The 20,828-nt window shown below is 39.7% G+C and overlaps 1 protein-coding gene across 1 annotated transcript in view; it reads left to right on the top strand.

Annotated features, from left to right (window-relative positions):
- LOC141640919 (uncharacterized) overlaps positions 1-13,968 on the top strand; it is a 40,151-nt gene extending 26,183 nt beyond the window's left edge. Inside the window, exon 6 of the mRNA XM_074449597.1 lies at positions 13,555-13,968. Coding sequence (XP_074305698.1) covers positions 13,555-13,968 — 414 coding nt within the window. The remainder of the gene's footprint in view (positions 1-13,554) is intronic.
- The last annotated feature ends 6,860 nt before the right edge of the window (positions 13,969-20,828 follow it).

Raw genomic sequence — 20,828 nt, 5'->3', positions numbered from 1 at the left:
AGGCCAAAATCAAAGGCCCAAGCCAATAGCCAATAGCCATTCACCAAAAGCCAAAGCGAAAGACCAAAATCAATGGCCCAAGCTAATATCCTTTCACCCAAAGCCAAAGCAAGACCAGAGCCAAGGCCAAAATCAAAGGCCCAAGCCAATAGCTATTCACCCGAAGCCAAAGCGAAAGGCCAAAATCAAAGGCCTAAGCCAATATCCATTCACCCAAATCCAAAGCTCAAGGCCAAAGCAAAAACCAAAACCAAAAGCAATTTACTCAAGGCCAAAGCCAAAGTCAAATTCAAAGCAAAAACCAAACTCAAAGCCAAAGCCAAAGGCTACTCACCCAACGTCAACGCCAAGACCCAAGCCAAAATCAAAACAAAACAAGATTGAAACCCTTTTCTCAAAAAGGCCAAAGTCAAAAGATAGCATCCAACACACAAAATCCTAGACAAGTCAGTCCAAAACACCATGTCCAGGACCAATCAGTCAAAAGCCCATGTGTAACACCCCCGTTTATTTAAGGGCCTGAACTAGGACTCCTCAGATAAATGACGGTGTTACCATCTCGGTTTCCCGAGGTAGTGAATAACAAATTAAACTCCAAGGCAATTTATTTAACATTTTAACTTAATCATTACAATTTCTCCTTTTGAAATAAATTACAAGAACTGACGTAAATAAAGTGAAGTCTTCTAGATGATGAACTAGCCACTAGGTCATCGGATCCAGTGTCTCACGCCCATCCAGCTCCCGTCCTATCTCATAAACCTGTCAAGTCTGCTCCCCATAAAACGGTTCATCACAGGTGTTCACGAATACACAGGGTCAACCACGAGGTTGAGTAGGGAAAACAATAAAACAACAAAAATATGATATGCATGCTCCTCCGTCACCTCCATCTCCATATCAACTCATATTTCATAACTCATAGCTCATATCTCATAACTCATAACCCGGACAACCCAGCCATACCGATCCCCGGTAGACTATATATATCGACCGTAGCCGATCTGCCAGCTCGCAGCTGAGGACACCAGGGCAAGTCCTGCAGAACCCGCCTGGGCCTTATCACAACATCATCACCACCACACCACATCACCTCAACATCCTCCAACTCCAATGCATATGCAATGCTCAACAGTAATCAATGCAACATGACATGTATATCAATGAATGAAGTCATGCCAGCTATCAAAATAACGAAATAACATCATCAACACGAACAGTTCAGTCAACCACACTCCAGTGTATGAATCACAACATAAATTACAACCACGCACAAGTCATCGATCACAGCTCGGTCACATGTAACACAACAACTCAACACAATTTAACAACACCGGTAAGTCAAGTGTATTTCCCTACCTCAGATCTGCAGTCAAGTAGTCGGGTGCTCAGTAATTCCAATTAAGCAGTCCAGAAAGCAAAGCAATGAATTGATTATCGATCCTTCACAAATCCGTCACCTAAGACAATTATAATATTTATAATTACTAACTACTAAATACAGAATTTCCAAAAATAGAAACTTTCCCGAAATAGTAACTTTCCACTTTAATCAGTCCCGACTCAAAACCCGACTTGAATTATTTAACCGACTCGGGAATTAAATTAAATAACTACTATGATAGATAAAATATTGAACGAATTAAACATTTCAAGAAACCCGACTCGAACATAAAACAATTCAACAACCCGACTTAAACCCGTCTTTCATTAATTAAATAACTCGGAATTAAATTAATTAGTTAAACATACGACCCATTAACGAATTATAACGATTAACTATGAAAACCCGTTTCAAAAACAACTCGAAAAACCCGTCATCACCCCCGTCCCTTCACACACGCTCACCCGCCACCACAGGCCACCGTGAGGCCGTGACAACCACCAGCCCCAACACCCACTCTGACCCAGCCACCAGCGACCACCCCTACTGGGGTCGACCCTCGCCGGCGAGGTGAACCACGGCCGTCAACTGGCCTGGTTCAACACCGAGCCTCACCAAACGCCCTATGTTCTCCTCCTGCAACCACCGCAACTGTTACTCAACCCCTGCCATACCACCACCTGTCTACTCGCCGCCATCCCACGAACCGGACGACATGGCGCCACCGTCTCGACCTCCCCTAGTCCACGGTGGCGCCACCCCAATTCTAATCGCCTAAACTCGCCTGAAAACGCACCTGTAAACCCGTGTGTCTACCCCTGTCGACAACACCTCCTGCCGCCATTTGCACCACCCAAAACCACCCTAACAACCACCACTACACTCGTCACCTGCTACCCATATCCCCTACCCCGTCAACAACCACCATAAACGCTCTTATCAGATACGAAACAACCACCAAAACCCCGACATAACAATGAAACAGAAAAGGGTTTGGAGTGCTTACCTTGCAGCCACCACCACGGCCACCACGGCCACCCACGACCGTCGACACTAGTCCCTAGCCCTTCCTTGCTTTGCTGTCAACACTCACGGCCACACCCTCTCCCTCTCTATGCGTGAATACTGGTGTTTGGTGTTGGTGGAGGAGGGAGGCGGGTTGAGGTGAGGGGTGTGTATGGTTAGGGTAAAATTAGGTTAAAAACTTAGGTTAAACAATCAAGTTAGAAGGTAAATGGGTCATGGGTATGGGTAACGTGATATGGGTCATGGGTAGGCTATCGTTCAGTTAAGCCCGTCTCAACAAGTTTACGAGTAACTTGGTCTTACGATATCAACGCGACTAAACAATTAACTCGACTCAACTATTATCCCGACATAATTAGTAAAATAATATATATAATAATTAAGATATAATAATATCCGTTTAATTAATTATATTATATAAAATACGGGGTATTACAGTCTTCCCCCCTTAAAATGAACTTCGTCCCGAAGTTCGTTCCACTACCAAACAGATTTTCTAGTACAAGGATTCATGGACTCAAGCGGTTGAAACGGAATGTTACATTCTACCCTCCTAAAAGAAAGTTACGTCCCGGAACTTACTTCATGCAACCAATCACCACTCATAAACTCATGCAAACTATCAGAGCACCATAACAGCAGCAGTTTAATTACACAACATAGAGAACTCATTTTTATGGGTACCACGCAACGAAACATCAGCGAAACATCAGCTTGAACAAACTACGATCTACAACTTGATCAAAACCACAATCTATACACAAGTGGAACATAAACCTTAAGATTTTACAATCCTACCCAACTAAAAACATGGTTACGTCCTCGTAACCTCTTCTCAACTCTCATATTCCAATGTAACAAAACACTGTCAACAACATGTAATCAGCTAAGAACACATGACCAAAAGATTGCGCAGCAACATTAAAGTTGAAAACAAGGTTTTATTATGAAATTAACTGATTGTCAACAAGTATCACTTATTACTTAGTTCATGCTTGACTTAGAACACATCATCGAACTAAAAGAACAACAAGAAGGAACCAAAGGTTTACACGGTTTCACAACAGACCGATCATGGTGTTACTAGCCCTACCCTAACGGTTCTTAGGTCGCGCTTCCTCTGTTTCTGGTGACTTCTATGTCATTCCCTTTCTGGTTCACCTCTTCCCCGAAGTCTGGCATGGGTGGTTCAGTCGTACTTTCGGCATCAGGTACATTAGCGTAAAATTCGTGTCTCGGTCGCTTTGCTATGAAGTCAAAGGTATGCTCGGGCGGGTATTTGGCCCCCCTTGCAGAATTGGGGTCACGGAAAAGCCTCATGCAATGGGTGGTCAACTCTCTCATATAAAATCGTTTGCTGTCCTTTAGTATGCCAGAGTCAGGAATAGAATCGATAAGGGTATATGCTCTTAACTGAGTATTAGTTAAATACTCAGGGTGCCCATTATGGCCATACATGTCCATGGCAGCACAAAGTCTCTCACAATGTTCATTAAAGTCAGCATCAAGTGACATGTAACAGTCTTGCGGGTGTACATTGTAGGGATCCATCCTACAAAATGGGAAGTTAACAAATTAAGACACAAGGGTGTTAAGACAAAGGATTCATCCTCGAGGTTTAAGTGTGCGAAAGTTATAAAACAAGTTTTCAGGGTAACTATTGTAATACCAGGGTTTTGGACAACTCAAGATCATCACAATTCGCATTATCTACCAGAGAACAATCATTTTAGAAATATCAATTGCAAGAATACACGTAAACCAGCATACAATCTACATTGACCCCACCAAATTCCACTCCCAAGTCAAAACCGTTACCAATTCCGAATAATTGAAAAATCTGCTACTAATAAATCACCAGGAGTATTAAAATGTGCGGTACATGAGCATTACTTAAACACCTCGAAACCATAGAAAACATAACACGTAATCAAAACCTTTTTACTCATCAGACATACAACACGAATTGGCCCACTTGTTTGATATAAATTCTGAAACATATTCGCTAATAAAAGTAACAACATATGATCCATGCCAACGCAACACTACTTCCATATCACACATGTGTTTGACATCATAGCAACCATATCGTTCAATTGTGTCCGGCAACTTAGTACCACTCATTTTCAGCAAAACAACCGATATCGCATAATTAGTTTAACATACATTCACCATCGAATACTTTGTAGAATTCTAGCTATAGTAAAAGATTAGCAACTTGGAAACTTCACTGATTTGCACGACTTAAATACTTAGGCAACCCGTAGACTCAATTAAATGTAACTATAACGACTATCATTTAAACCAATGCATATCATGTGAATCATCAAAGGGTTATCCTATTATAATTGTCAACATAGTTATCATAACAATCTTCATGTTAATATAATTGATAGTAACGACACGAGAATATAAATATGCCAATTGTCGTGTTATATCAAACAGTTTCCTTTATATCATACCCATGCATTTGCAAGAATCCCTTTAGTGCTTTACGACATTGTAATAACGAACATATTCAATAACAAAAATAACAACACTGTTTATTATCATGTTATAGGTTTTAGGTTCGACTGAAATAATTTAATACGATGTAGGCAATAAGTATAACTATAGGCACACAGACTCACATAAAGGACTTTAGGACCCAGATGACATCCTACATGTGGGAACACTTAGACATAACCATTACTACCGTTCCTGTGTAAAATATTTAACATCATTATTGTAAATATTCATGCGAGTACATTAGGACATTTAACGCCACCAAATTTACCAAGATATGATAATATGGTTTTATGTTTATGTATACCCGACCACTATACGAATAAGATGCACACCCAGAGACATTACATCATGCCAAATGTATACAAAGTATGCAAACAACTGGTCTCGTATAAACATTTCACCCTCGATTCAGAATCAAATTAAGCTATCCAATTTTACTCATGCTATCATGCCAACAATGTTGTCAACTAAGTTTTAATTTTATCACTTGTTAAGATATATGACTACTGAACCGGCGTGCTACTATCATCATATAAACATTATAATTTCACCTTACTAAGGTTCATGAATTAATCAAACAACTGTGTGAAAACTTAGCATAGAACGCACATTTTACAGGTCATGATTCACGTTGTAACTTTAAAAAAAATCACAATTAAATAACCATCCAACGAATACTTGAGTTAGATTACTTTTCATAACATACAGAGAGTTAATAATTTGTGATAAAAAGAATGAGGTCGAAAGTTCAAGAATTCAATTTTTAAAGAATTTTACAACTCAGTTGGTCCAAACAAGTATGTGACAGCAATTGGTCCGAAACTTGGGTCAGTTTGCAAAACTTACCATTTAATATAGAGACATCAAGAATTTGCGTGGCTTATCAATTTGAAAACGTGTGCGAAACCTCTAGTCAATGGAGTTGGAATTATGCAAAAAAATCATTTACACAATTTAAATGAGGATTTTTACAAAAACGTTGGTCAAAACATCACTGCACAGAAACTTCCCGACCACAGCCCACTAAAACAATTATTACTCTTAATCCGTATACCCTATACGCATGAAACCAACGCCAAAAGAACACTAACTCACGAGGCTATTTCTCATAAAATTTTCATCCGTAGAAAATTAACAGGAAGGAAATGACAGCAAGATCAATTACAGAGTAAAATCAAACAAAACGGATTTCAACACTAAATCATTCATTTTCCATGTTCCAAGCTCTTACAACCATACTATCGATACTAACTCATCCTAACTCAAATCTCACACTTTTGTATTTACGTAAACATCTATCCCATAGAAGTCCCTTCGCCTCCCGACCTACCCCTTACATCTAATCACGTTTGCTACGACTAGAAACAAGCAATTCAATGGTGTCTCTCATTACTATCACGATACTATACTAGCATGGCTTCGGGGTCACATAACCGCATATCACTAGACATAACAATACTATCAGCACATCATTCAACATCTATCCAGATAATTATCATCACTTCGCAATTATTTTCACGCTCACGTTTACCACAGCCAACACTTCATTGATTATTAAACTGATCACGAAAATTTATTCTCATCTCCACGACATTATATGGTCACGTCATCATTTATACAAAACACTTACTGTAACGCTGTCCTATAGAACAGTTAGAATATATGGGTCCCAAGGTATACATCAACTCGATTATATCCAAGGTTTTCCTTCTAACTACCCCATTCACTCAATTTCCCTCGGGTTACCTGGTTCAAAACTGGGAGGGCAAAAGAGCACGCATTAAGGGCGCCTTCTTAACCGCACTGTGAGCTCCTAGCAGTTTATTCCCAGGGGTTCATTTTATTTAGACGCCTCCTACGTTCATTGGGTTCATTGGTTTAGGCCTGAGGATCGTTCGCTCTGATACCACTTTGTAACACCCCGTTTATTTAAGGGCCGAACTAGGACTCCTCGGATAAATGACGGTGTTACCATCTCGGTTTCCCGAGGTAGTGAATAACAAATTAAACTCCAAGGCAATTTATTTAACATTTTAACTTAATCATTACAATTTCTCCTTTTGAAATAAATTACAAGAACTGACGTAAATAAAGTGAAGTCTTCTAGATGATGAACTAGCCACTAGGTCATCGGATCCAGTGTCTCACGCCCATCCAGCTCCCGTCCTATCTCATAAACCTGTCAAGTCTGCTCCCCATAAAACGGTTCATCACAGGTGTTCACGAATACACAGGGTCAACCACGAGGTTGAGTAGGGAAAACAATAAAACAACAAAAATATGATATGCATGCTCCTCCGTCACCTCCATCTCCATATCAACTCATATTTCATAACTCATAGCTCATATCTCATAACTCATAACCCGGACAACCCAGCCATACCGATCCCCGGTAGACTATATATATCGACCGTAGCCGATCCGCTCATTTCCAGTTGAGGACACCAGGGCAAGTCCTGCAGAACCCGCCTGGGCCTTATCACAACATCATCACCACCACACCACATCACCTCAACATCCTCCAACTCCAATGCATATGCAATGCTCACAAGATAATCAATGCAACATGACATGTATATCAATGAATGAAGTCATGCCAGCTATCAAAATAACGAAATAACATCATCAACACGAACAGTTCAGTCAACCACACTCCAGTGTATGAATCACAACATAAATTACAACCACGCACAAGTCATCGATCACAGCTCGGTCACATGTAACACAACAACTCAACACAATTTAACAACACCGGTAAGTCAAGTGTATTTCCCTACCTCAGATCTGCAGTCAAGTAGTCGGGTGCTCAGTAATTCCAATTAAGCAGTCCAGAAAGCAAAGCAATGAATTGATTATCGATCCTTCACAAATCCGTCACCTAAGACAATTATAATATTTATAATTACTAACTACTAAATACAGAATTTCCAAAAATAGAAACTTTCCCGAAATAGTAACTTTCCACTTTAATCAGTCCCGACTCAAAACCCGACTTGAATTATTTAACCGACTCGGGAATTAAATTAAATAACTACTATGATAGATAAAATATTGAACGAATTAAACATTTCAAGAAACCCGACTCGAACATAAAACAATTCAACAACCCGACTTAAACCCGTCTTTCATTAATTAAATAACTCGGAATTAAATTAATTAGTTAAACATACGACCCATTAACGAATTATAACGATTAACTATGAAAACCCGTTTCAAAAACAACTCGAATAACCCGTCATCACCCCCGTCCCTTCACACACGCTCACCCGCCACCACAGGCCACCGTGAGGCCGTGACAACCACCAGCCCCAACACCCACTCTGACCCAGCCACCAGCGACCACCCCTACTGGGGTCGACCCTCGCCGGCGAGGTGAACCACGGCCGTCAACTGGCCTGGTTCAACACCGAGCCTCACCAAACGCCCTATGTTCTCCTCCTGCAACCACCGCAACTGTTACTCAACCCCTGCCATACCACCACCTGTCTACTCGCCGCCATCCCACAAACCCAGACGACATGGCGCCACCGTCTCGACCTCCCCCTAGTCCACGGTGGCGCCACCCCAATTCTAATCGCCTAAACTCGCCTGAAAACGCACCTGTAAACCCGTGTGTCTACCCCTGTCGACAACACCTCCTGCCGCCATTTGCACCACCCAAAACCACCCTAACAACCACCACTACACTCGTCACCTGCTACCCATATCCCCTACCCCGTCAACAACCACCATAAACGCTCTTATCAGATACGAAACAACCACCAAAACCCCGACATAACAATGAAACAGAAAAGGGTTTGGAGTGCTTACCTTGCAGCCACCACCACGGCCACCACGGCCACCCACGACCGTCGACACTAGTCCCTAGCCCTTCCTTGCTTTGCTGTCAACACTCACGGCCACACCCTCTCCCTCTCTATGCGTGAATACTGGTGTTTGGTGTTGGTGGAGGAGGGAGGCGGGTTGAGGTGAGGGGTGTGTATGGTTAGGGTAAAATTAGGTTAAAAACTTAGGTTAAACAATCAAGTTAGAAGGTAAATGGGTCATGGGTATGGGTAACGTGATATGGGTCATGGGTAGGCTATCGTTCAGTTAAGCCCGTCTCAACAAGTTTACGAGTAACTTGGTCTTACGATATCAACGCGACTAAACAATTAACTCGACTCAACTATTATCCCGACATAATTAGTAAAATAATATATATAATAATTAAGATATAATAATATCCGTTTAATTAATTATATTATATAAAATACGGGGTATTACACCATGACCAATATTTCTTCCCTCCAAACTCCGGGACCAACAAGTACAAAACACAAAAATACCAAAACCTAATGTCAAAGAGCTAAAAAAAGAGCTCAAGACTCGTCAACTAACAACAAACCCAACATTGCTTCACCCCTGAGTCTTTCTAGAGACTGCGACAGGGAGACCTATATAGGCTTCTGAGGATTCCCCTCAAGCTCGTAATATCACACCTTAACCTTTAAGGTCCAGACATGGGAATCTGATCCCACATTATTTACCAACCATTTCATGCTCAGGCCATATCAAGCTTGAGACCCCATTCCGCACAACATAACAAGCCATAACCCATCGGCCTAAACACCACAAAATACAAACTCCAGATTTTTATCTGTCAAACAAACCAATTATTACAAGGCTCCACATTCCATAATGTCGAAGCCATTTTCACCCTGGCCCAAATACGGAGTCTTCAAAAAACATTGCTCCCTGGAACGGGACATGCACATTTCATTCTTAGAGACCACTTTTTAGTGTTCTCACATAACAATAAACTCTTTTCAAACTATGTTTCTTTGATTCATCATCAAGAGGGATGTCTCTACAATCAACCTTCAAGTCCAAACGGAATTCACCGTCGTGACCCTCAACTCCATATTTTTATCTGTCAAACTAACCTATCATCACCAAGCTCCACATTCCATAATGTCGAAGCCATTTTCACCCTGTCCCAGATACGGAGTCCTCGAATGCTTTGCTACCGAGACCGGGACGTACCTAGTCTACCCTTAGGGTCCACTTTTTAGCGTGTTCACATGATAAGGAACATTTTCACAAATTACACCTCTTCGATTCATGATCAAGGAGGATTTTTCTCAAATCAATTTTCGAATCACCAAACGGAGTTTACCGTCGTGACCCTCACACTTTAAGGTCCTAACAACTCGCTTAGGCATACATTTAGACGAGTCACCAAACAGCTTTCACCATCGTGACCCTCACACTTTAAGGTCCTAACAACTCGCTTAGGCACACATTCAGATGAGTCACCAAACGGAATTTACCGTCGTGACCCTCATCACTTTAAGCTCCTAACAACTTGTTTAGGCACACATTCAGAACTACGATCTGGTTTGATTTGACACCACGTGAATACGTAGGCAGTCCTTCACGGCCACAACCATATACCTCAAAATAACTTCAAGGTCCTAACATCTCGCTTAGGCACACACACATTTAGAACTACGATCTGGTTTGATTTCACTTCACATGAATACGTAGGCAGTCCTTCAAGGACATAACCATATACCCAAAAATCAATTATCAAAACACACTCAGAACTACCATCTGGTTTAATTTCGCAAACACGCGAATACGTAGGCAGTCCTATTACAAGGGCACAATGATGTGAATCTTAATTGCGCATATTTAGTCCCCTAATTGAGCCTATTTTGCATACTAATAACATTCCATTGCCATTTTATCCGTCAAATGCTTTCTATTTTGCTTTCCTAGTACATTTCATATGTGTTGTAGGAAGGAAGATACTTAGGCGGAATTCCCGCCTCCCGTGCATATTTAGAAGCTTTTTGACGATATTAGATGGACTAGTATGAAGAGGAGGCAAAAATGAAGGCCAAGGATGTAGGAATATAGAGTATATAGAAGGATCATTTGCTTAAAAGCAATGATGACGAGAAAAAAGCAATTGCAAGAAGAAATTGCTCGGAACCCAAACCGAGATTTGTTTCTTTGACTCTAAAAGTATGCTAGATGAATCAACATCAAAAAATCAAGTGGTCTAGGCTTTTTAATCACTCTAATAGGAGTCCGGATGAGAAATGACGTCCGTTTTACGATCCGAGCTCAAATAGACAAGCAGTCCGCCAATCCGCGCGTCCCGAGACCCAAGACGAGCGTCTCCTGCAAGACGAGCGTCTCCCCTCCAAGACGCTCATATTTTTTGGCAGACAAGAATGATGAAGAACACTGAGCGTCCCGTGCTCGATCCGAGCGTCTCGCAGACCCACGATCCGAGCGTCTTTTCCCAGAGACACACGGATCCCTTGGCAGAACCGACCGTTCTTCAAGATGATCCGAGCATATTGTGGGGGGACTAGCAATGTGATATGTGCATCTCCTTCGAGAGGAGCATTTCCCTAATCAACACTTAGCAATGCTATTTACTAATCTACCCTTGCCTAACCTAATGATGTACTACTATATATACTCCATTTGTAATAATCAATAGAGCAAGCCCTCTTAGTAGGAAGTTCTCTTATATTAGATTAGGAGTAGATTAGAATATATTAATCCCAATTATTCGACAAAATTACATATTAATCTTTCCTTAATCATTGTTCAAGTTTATTATTATCGGGTAATTGAAGATTATTGGGTTATTATTGGAGAATTGACAACTCTTCATCAATCAATCAATCAATCAAGTTCTCTTCTTTTATTCTTTGCTTTATTATTTGGAATCATATTCATAGGTATAATTCTCTTTTACCCTTGTTTAATTATTGTTAATCATATCTTTTATTCATCATGTTTTGCTTTGTTAGTATGATTGACAACCTTATTAACATGTTAAATTTGATCATGAGTGACTAGTTTCTTTAGCTAGGGTTAATGGGTATTTAGGGAAAACCAACATTGGGAATGATTCATGCTTAATATAATATGTTCACATAATTTATTTCCTTGTTTGTTGTGATTTTAACTTATGCACATGTTATGTTTGATGAAATGCGAGCCTATGAATCCTTGCATTTTTTACCCATCACTTATCTTTTCAATGAAACTTGTAAGACAAAAACCAACTCGAGTCTCATTAGACCATGTATAAAGTAGAATAGGAGGAGACTAAGTCGACATGTAGGTGTCGTACAATCTAATTGATTCGGCTCGGGGACCCAAACCTTCTTAGGGATTGTAAGATATACACTAACTCGATCCCATCACAATAATAATTGCTTGCTTATAACTTGAGAATATGTTTGTATGATCAACTCTCATGAATCCCCTATGAATCCATGACATCCTAGCACTCTTAGTCATTTGTTTACATCCTTCCTTTTATTACTTGTTCTACTTTATTGCTTGCATTAGTTTAGACTCACCAACTACAAACCCAAATCAATTGTGACACTAGCATAAATCGACGTAGATAGACTTAGAACCCAAAGCACACCGTCCCATGGATCGACCTTGACTTAACCACTAACTAGTTGTTTGTTGAGAAATTTAAATGTGTTTAATTGGGAGCCCCAACGACACTCCCATCAAAATGCGCCGTTGATGGGGATGGTGTTATGTGATTAAGTTCTTGTTTGTTTGTCTATTTTAATTTTGCTTTAACCTTGAGAATATGTTTGTATGATCAACTCCCATGAATCCCCTATGAATCCATGACATCCTAGCACTCTTAGTCATTTGTTTACATCCTTTCTTTTATTACTTGTTCTACTTTATTGCTTGCATTTTTTTTTGGTGAAATGTGAGTGTGTATATTATATATCAAAACCAATATATCAATTACAGCTTATGTGACAAAAAGAGTATCAGCTGCTAACACTAAACCAGATTACATCTCAAAGATTAACCGACTAAAGTCCTAAAAACTTCAGACAATCAACTCTAGCCATAACTAGCGCCTGCCCAAGCTTAAGTTTGATCCTCCCCTTTGCAGTTTCTTCAATCTGTTTCATTACTTTCTCAGGTCTGAGGATACAGCAATTCACACGAGCATTATTCCTTTGAGTCCAAATAGCATAGTGATAAGCATTCGGGATGACGGCCATTGTTTTCCTTTGAACGAGAATCGGTAACACTTGCAGCCAAGTGACGATGTAGGCATATTACTTCCAATCCAATTCTCAAGGAGGTGCTTGACTTTGCATTTGTATATACAGCTAGAGAACAAGTGATCAATAGTTTCAGGCATACTGTCACATAAAAGGCAACGATCATCAGTACAGTATCCAATTTTATGCAGTTTCTCTTTAGTGTTCATCCCCCCCTGCAGCATTAACCAGGAGATTAAGGAATGTTTGGGGGTATTCCAGTTGTTCCAGACAACTGAATGCCATGGTTGGGGGTTCTGGGTAGGCTTGAGCCAATCATAGCCTCTTCTAATGGAATATCCCTGAGGGTGAGAGATCCAAGAACCATCCACAAACCCATCCTTCAATTTTTCTTTGACCTTGCAGATATGTTTCCAAACCCATGTTGCATCATTTGGGGGGCATAGTCATGCCAGTCTTTGTCTTTCAGGTGCATATCATGCACCCATCTGATCCAAAGCCTGTCTGACTTTGTATAGATCCAATCAACTAATTTGCCAACAGTTGCAATGTTCCTTAATCTCCTGGTTAATGCTGCAGGGGGGGATGAACACTAAAGAGAAACTGCAAAAAATTGGATACTGTACTGATGATCGTTGCCTTTTATGTGACAGTATGCCTGAAACTATTGATCACTTGTTCTCTAGCTGTATATACAGCTGCAAAGTCAAGCACCTCCTTGAGAATTGGATTGGAAGTAATATGCCTACTGTCAGTCACTTGGCTGCAAGTGTTACTGATTCTGTTCAGTGGAAAACAATGGCTGTCATCCTGAATGCTTATCACTATGCTATTTGGACTCAAAGGAATAATGCTCGTGTGAATTGTTGTATCTTCAGACCTGAGAAAGTAATGAAACAGATTGAAGAAACTGCAAAGGGGAGGATCAAACTTAAGCTTGGGCAGGCGCTAGTTATGGCTAGAGTTGATTGTCTGAAGTTTTTAGGACTTTAGTCGGTTAATCTTTGAGATGTAATCTGGTTTAGTGTTAGCAGCTGATACTCTTTTTGTCACATAAGCTGTAATTGATATATTGGTTTTGATATATAATATACACACTCACATTTCACCAAAAAAAAAGTTTCTTCTTTTGCTAGTTCGTTTACTCCACCTTCACAGTCGTTATAGTCATTAGTTTTCTCGGCCTATGTGAGTGTATAAGTGTCTTGGAGAGTAAAGACCTTGCTTGATGTGTAGTTGGGACATGGGCAGTCATATTAGAAGTACCTTGTTTGAGTCAGGTGTGAACTTCGGGGACGAAGTTCGTTTAGGGGAGGGGGAGGGGGGGGGGGGGGAGATTGTAATACAAGTAATTTCTAAGGCTGCACTCGGCCGAGTACACCAAGTATTCGACTGAGTGTAAATCACTCAACTGAGTGCGGGACTAAGTAACAGCTGGTCTTTTACAACAGCTCCAGGAATGAGTTACTCGGCCAAGTGGCTGGTGCACTCGACCAAGTTGAGGTCCATTCGACCGAGTGCCACCGAGCACTCGAGCGTGTGGCCTGTCGGTGCCCCTATTTTCACATGTAAGCATGGTAAGTGGACCTTATCTCTTTTGAACTCTTTTTTCAGGTTTTCCCCTCATTTCCTCACCAAACCTTATCCTCATACCTCACAAAAATCCCACAAAATATTCCCAAATCTTGTTTTCAAGATTTCCACCATACCTTTGAAGATTCACTTGCCAATTCTTGTTCTTGTTCATTTGTTTACACTTCTAAGTACACTCTTGCTCTTTTCCTCTATTTTTAACTAGTAAACCCTAGTTTAATTAGTATGTTGTCTTATGGGATTTTAGTTAGGGTTTTGACTAATTAAGTGGGGTAATTGAGGGGTTAATTAGTATTATTATTGTTGTAGCATATTGTTGTGATAATTAGTCATAATATGTGTAGGAGGAGACCTTATTGAGGAGTTCTTCTAGCTTGCTTACTTGAACACCTTGGAGATTAGGAAGAGGTAGGGTTTCCATACTTAGCTTTGATAATATGGGTGTTTGTTTGTGCATTAGTTATCATGAATTACATAATACATGTGGTAGTTGCATGATACAGGAATAATTGGTAATTAGGGTTTAATGGCATACTAATGTGGGGTGTTTATTCATGTACTGTGGTTGGGTAAATGGATTTGGCATCATGATATCATCTTATTGCATTATAACATAAATTGGTAAGTTTTTTAATTAGTTAGTTGGCTTATTGGCAAACATGTGAGTCCTTGTCATAAAATGGTTCATTCTTAATTCTTATGTGGAAAGTCTTATTTGGATTTGTGCATACTTTGTTTATTGTGGATTTTGGAGGTGGTGAATGGGAGGATGTTTGTAATGCCCGGCCTTCGTGGGACCCGTACTTAGACCTAGGGACATGTGAGGAAGCCCATATGTACTCGGAAGTAAAGGATGACCCACCTACGAGACCAAGTAAGACCTAAACTAGACCTAGTAGACTTCCGGTGGTTCGAGTAGAACCCCTAGTGGACCAAGTGAGTTGGCACTCGGTCGAGTAAGGGATACTCGACCGAGTGATTGCCACTCGGTTGAGTGAACCGGTCACTCGGTTGAGTGGTGCTCAGTTGTACCCGAGAAAGGATATTCGGGATTTCATCCTATCCCAACCCTATCCCATTCATTCTTCTCCTTCTTCATTCTTAGACTAAAACCCTCTCCCCATCTCTAAAATGCTCTCAATACCCTTCCCTTGGACTTCAAGCTTGGATTAATGGTGGAACACCTCTGCTATGTCCCGATCTACCTTTGTAAGTAGAAATCTCACCTTTCCTCTTTGTCTTATGAGTAAATTCGAGTTAGGGTTTGCTAAGAGAGGTTAATTACTATTTAGTTATGTAAAATGAATAATTAGTGACTACTAATAAAGGATTTTATGTTGTAATTTAGCATAGAGTGAATTGTTATAGTTATTACATGATTTGTGTAGAATGAGACAATGTTATAAGATGGATACTTGGTGATGTTGATTAGCTTGTGGATTACGGTAAAAGGTAGGTTATCCTACTCGTTTCAATATTGTGTATGCATATATGGGTGTCTTTCCTCACTAGTGCATTCATGAGTCGGTTAGTATGTATGTGGGATTGAATTCATGAATTTGGTCATATGTTAAATATTGTTCTTCCATTTGGCATCTATGTTTGTGATTGTGTTGTTGCAACAGGAGTTGGAGCAGGGGTCTCTCACTTTTTACTTCAGGATAGGGATCTCCATATTTTTGAGATCGATCATATCCTGGTCCAAGTCAGGGAGAAGCCAAATGAGTCCAGTAAAGAGCAAAATAGTCAATTCAAGGAATTGATTACAATCCTGAAAAGACCAGCAGGCCAGGGCCAACTTCTTTCCTTTGTATCTCAAGCTATACTCAAGGACAATTAGTGAATCATATATCCATGAAAAGCTTATGATCTTAGATAAATTTTGGATTTTGAATCATGTTCATATTAGCTAAGTAGCTCAAGTTATGATCTCTACAAGCAGCCTGTACAGAAGAGTGCAATGCACAGGCCAGGCTAGATCAGGCTGACCTATACTCGCTCCAAGGTTTATAACTAAAGATCCAGGAATTGTTCTTACCCGATTCAAAATGGAAGAGGAAGATAACTCATTTATCTTTCGTTTGGTATATGGGAGGATTCCGAATTCAAACTGAGCAGCGAGTTATAGAGTCTGCAAGACAGGGCTTATTTGTGACTTTCTGCTGAAAGTTCAGGATAAACCCGTGTGTACTTAAAATTGCATAACTCAAGATTTACTCGGTGATTATGGCGGATTCGTTTTGGAGATGAAAGCTAACTTCTTTATCTTTCAAATGAGCTATCATGGACCCTGATATTCATCCCGAGCTAAGATATGTATCTAATTTAATATGTGCATGATTCCTAAAATATTCTCTAACCCGGTTTTGGTCCTTCTTTTGATTTGAGGTCCAGGAGCTTCACAAATGCCCGAGTCATGGAACCAATGGCTAATTTGGGTCCTTGGGAGTCCTTGGAACAACTTTTCGCAGGATAATCAATCTAAAAAACAAATATATCAAAAGTTATCTTAAGGACTACTTCAGCTATCCGATTAAGCCTCCTTGGGAAGTAGGTGCAATGTCGCTTTCAGTCTTCTTCTTTTGAACAAACAAGCTCAAGGGAACTCTTGTGGAGCATTTTGAGATTCTTTCTACTTCAGTTTGGCTCAGAAAACTTACCAAAGAAGTCTACCCTTTATTCAATAAAGCTAGAGCAAACAAACAAAGAAGATAGTCTTATTATTCCTACTTTATGCCTTATGTTTTTACCCTTGTACTTTTAACATTAGTAAGTCAGCCATGTAAGGACTTTGAGTCAGTTTTACTTGTACTCTTGTAAGACTTTTTGTAGCCCTTTGATGTAGCCTTGAACGGCTAAGATTAGAAGCCTTGGTCTACATAAACCAAGTATCTATCCTTGTAATATTCAGATTATGTTAAAATGAAAAACTATGAGTTTTCACAAAATTGAATCTCTTTAACTTGTGCATCTTGCTTAGTTAAGAGTCAGGCTTAGTGATACCTTGTTCTTGCTTAGGTATTTATTAAGGACCTAGTGGTGTGTCTTAGAACAGGTCTGTGCTTGCTTGAACTGTTTTGAGTCACATTGTTTGTCTGAGAGTGAGTTATTCTATGCTTGCTTGATTAATTCCATCTTAGGCTCCCAAATTATTGAGTTAATATTCTGTGCTTGCTTGAGGATTAATTTGATAATTATATCCCTTTTCTTGTTGCACCTTATTTCAGTAAATTATCCCACGAAAACAATCTCAATTTCCCTTATTTGTCTAAGAATTTAGTCCTCATTTTAAAGTGTTGCCACTCTGATTCTGAACAGCCCTATAGGTTGTTGGTTTCATCTTTGAATCCCTCAAAATATAAGAGAGCCCTACCATTACACTGCAAATTCTGGTAATCAGAGCCAAGGTTATAACACAATTCCTTCTTGTGTTAGTCTTGGGTAGATTCAGGCCTTTCTGAGTTCATTAAATTCCTTTACTACATTACAAATACAAAAACAAACCATTGAGTGAATAGAGATTATCAAAGATTTAATTTATTTCTTGAAAAATCTATTTTACTTGAGTTGTTGTCATTCTGAATTTTCATGGGAAAATCAGTAGTTATTGGTGTTGTTCCTTTTGTTCCATGTTCAAAGACGAAGCCTTCTTACCTTGGTTCCATTTCCAAGTCCTTAGTAGCTGCCATGGGAAGGTTAGAAGCCTTAAGAAGAGGGTATGACAGTGGAGTGCACACAAAGAAGGCAACCAGCAGCCATGGACTTCCAAGGGAATCAAAGCTGCCTGATTTGTACCAAGGAGAGCACCACCTGCTCCATAGTTGTTCAACGTCCTCTCCTGCCCTTAGAGGCAGAGGTTTGAAACCATTTCTTCCTTCCTTTAATGGTGAAAATTGTAGAGCATTTGTGTCTTGGTTATATGGTGTTGAATGCTATTTTGAGAACAAGTTTTTTTTTTTGATAAAGAGAAGTGTGAACTGGTTGTGTCTTGCTTAAAGGGTGTCGCTTTGTTGTGGTATAATACTCTTAATTTTTCAAGGAGAATGGAAGGGAATGGTAGGATAAGATCTTGATTTAAACTTGAAATGAACATGAGATTAAAGTTCTTACCTTATTCTATCTCAGATAAATTATGAGCTGAACTTAAAACCCTTAAACAAAATTCCTTGAGTGTCATTGAGTATCCTAAGTTGTTTGAGTAATTACACTTTGTGTATGACAAATAAGTTGATCATGTCCAAAAAGGAGTTAGATTTTACCATGGTTTGAAATCTGAAATTTCTAAAAGAATTAACTTGGAGTTAAATAATTCATATGGTAAATTACTCAAGTTGGCTTTATGTGAGAAAAGAGCTTAGCAAGATCTAGGAATCATGAGGTCTTAGCTAAAAGGTAAATTTTGGAAGCCATGAAAATTGTTGGGAATGAGGAGGGTTTAAACCAAAGAGTTGTCAGGCCATGCTTGGATGTTGCTTGTCCTAAGCCTAAAAGTATTGAACAAAATGTCAAGGGAGCTTCTGATTCCTGCCCTGCTATTTTTAAAAGCATGTATCATGAGATTGAACCCACACTCAGCTCCACATTTGAGGCTGCCAAACAAGAGGAAGAACAGGCCTGCACCAACCCTGACTTACCTCATGGTGCAAGAAAGGGGCAAGTTACTGATCAGGTTTCTTTAGAGTTGTTTGTGAATCAAGGTTTGTTTGACCGTCAAACCTTGAAGTCTGGATAGGCGATGGTGTTGTTCAGAGGTAAAGCTTGTTGGAATTTGATCAAGGGTGAAGGAACAGAAGAGTCTTGGATATTTCCATACTCAAATGTGCCAAATCTGAAGCCCTGCACAAGACCTGATCTTTGTTTTAAAACAAGCTGCTTGGGAGGTATAACTTGTACTCTTTCAACCCCTCACTTCCATTTATATATGTTGATAAGGTTACAAGTCATCCTTGATTATTTGGGTCCAATTCCATACATGTTAAGAATGAACAATGGTGATATGAGTTGTAACATTTACAAGTTGCCATGGGGTGATTTTGTTAATTGTTTAGAGAAGTTTAGGCACTTTCACACTCTTAATCATGAGGTGCTTGAGCTGCTAAGTAGGATGTCCATTTCTGAAATGTTCATTCTTATTCATTCAAGGTGAAAATTAATTTTTGATAGTGAAATAGATCAATTTAAACCCTGCTATCCAGTTTTGAACTTGTTGAGTTTAGAGGTGAATATTGTGAAAATTCCTTTTGAGAATTTGTTAAACTTGTTTGGGATATCAAGTGCAATTTCTCTACATGATCTTGGAAGAATTTTAGGCATTCTGGTTTTGTTCAGTGGAGTAACTCATTGGGGTTTAGGCAAGGGTAAGCCACATAGAGATTGTTGGGCTGTTACCTGCCCAAACATGCCAGGCATGATTTCAGATTTTCAGGCATCCGCCTACATTCAGGTTTTGAAATCCATGTAATGTGAGGAATTTCAGCTCCTCTTGTTATACACCCACCCCATCAAAAAGCCAAATAACACCTAGCCTGCTTGGAAAACAAAAGAGCGAAGTCATTTATGAAAACTCCATAAAAAAATTGATTCAAATCAAAACTTGGGGAGTGTCCAAATCCTTAAATGTCAAATGAACGAAGAACAACCTCAAAATTCCTTTAAGCCTGATTTATTTAAAGAGTTTGATGGCAAGAAATATTTGATCCAGAAGGAACATTGCATCCTACTACTCTTGAGGATGATGATTGTGCATGTGAGTATTCTATCAATAGTGGCCTGCAAGTTCAACTTGGAATTCAGCTTCTTGAGATGGCCAGGCATGTCCTTAAAGTGCCTGAAAATAGTGGCCTGCAATTTCACCTTGGAATTAAGTCTCTTGGGAAGTCAGGGCAGGTTCTCAAGTTAGTTGATCCAGAAATTCATGCTTGGGGTTGTGAACAACCATCAGGAAGATCAGACCATGGAAGGGAGCTTGGGAATGGTACATCACAACACTTGCCATTTGCCATTTTTATTTATGATCCAGGTTGAAATTATGTTACTTGGTGTCTAGGAGTAGCATTCAATCTTAAAAGGGCTCGAGTCTTCTGAAACTTCATGAAGATGCATTTTAAGTACGATTTGCTTGCTTTTAATAAAAGAGGTGAACTCATTTTTAATGAATGACTTGATGTACATTCGAAATTTGAAGACAATTTTTTTTTTTTAAACTGGGGTGGTTGCAACCGGAGTTGGAGCACGGGTCTCTCACTTTTTACTTCAGGATA

Source organism: Silene latifolia, chromosome 2, assembly GCF_048544455.1.
Source record: "Silene latifolia isolate original U9 population chromosome 2, ASM4854445v1, whole genome shotgun sequence".
In the NCBI taxonomy this organism is placed as follows: Eukaryota; Viridiplantae; Streptophyta; class Magnoliopsida; order Caryophyllales; family Caryophyllaceae; genus Silene; species Silene latifolia.
The sequence above is the reverse complement of the archived record's forward strand: the minus strand, read 5'-3'. Positions and strand labels throughout refer to the sequence as shown.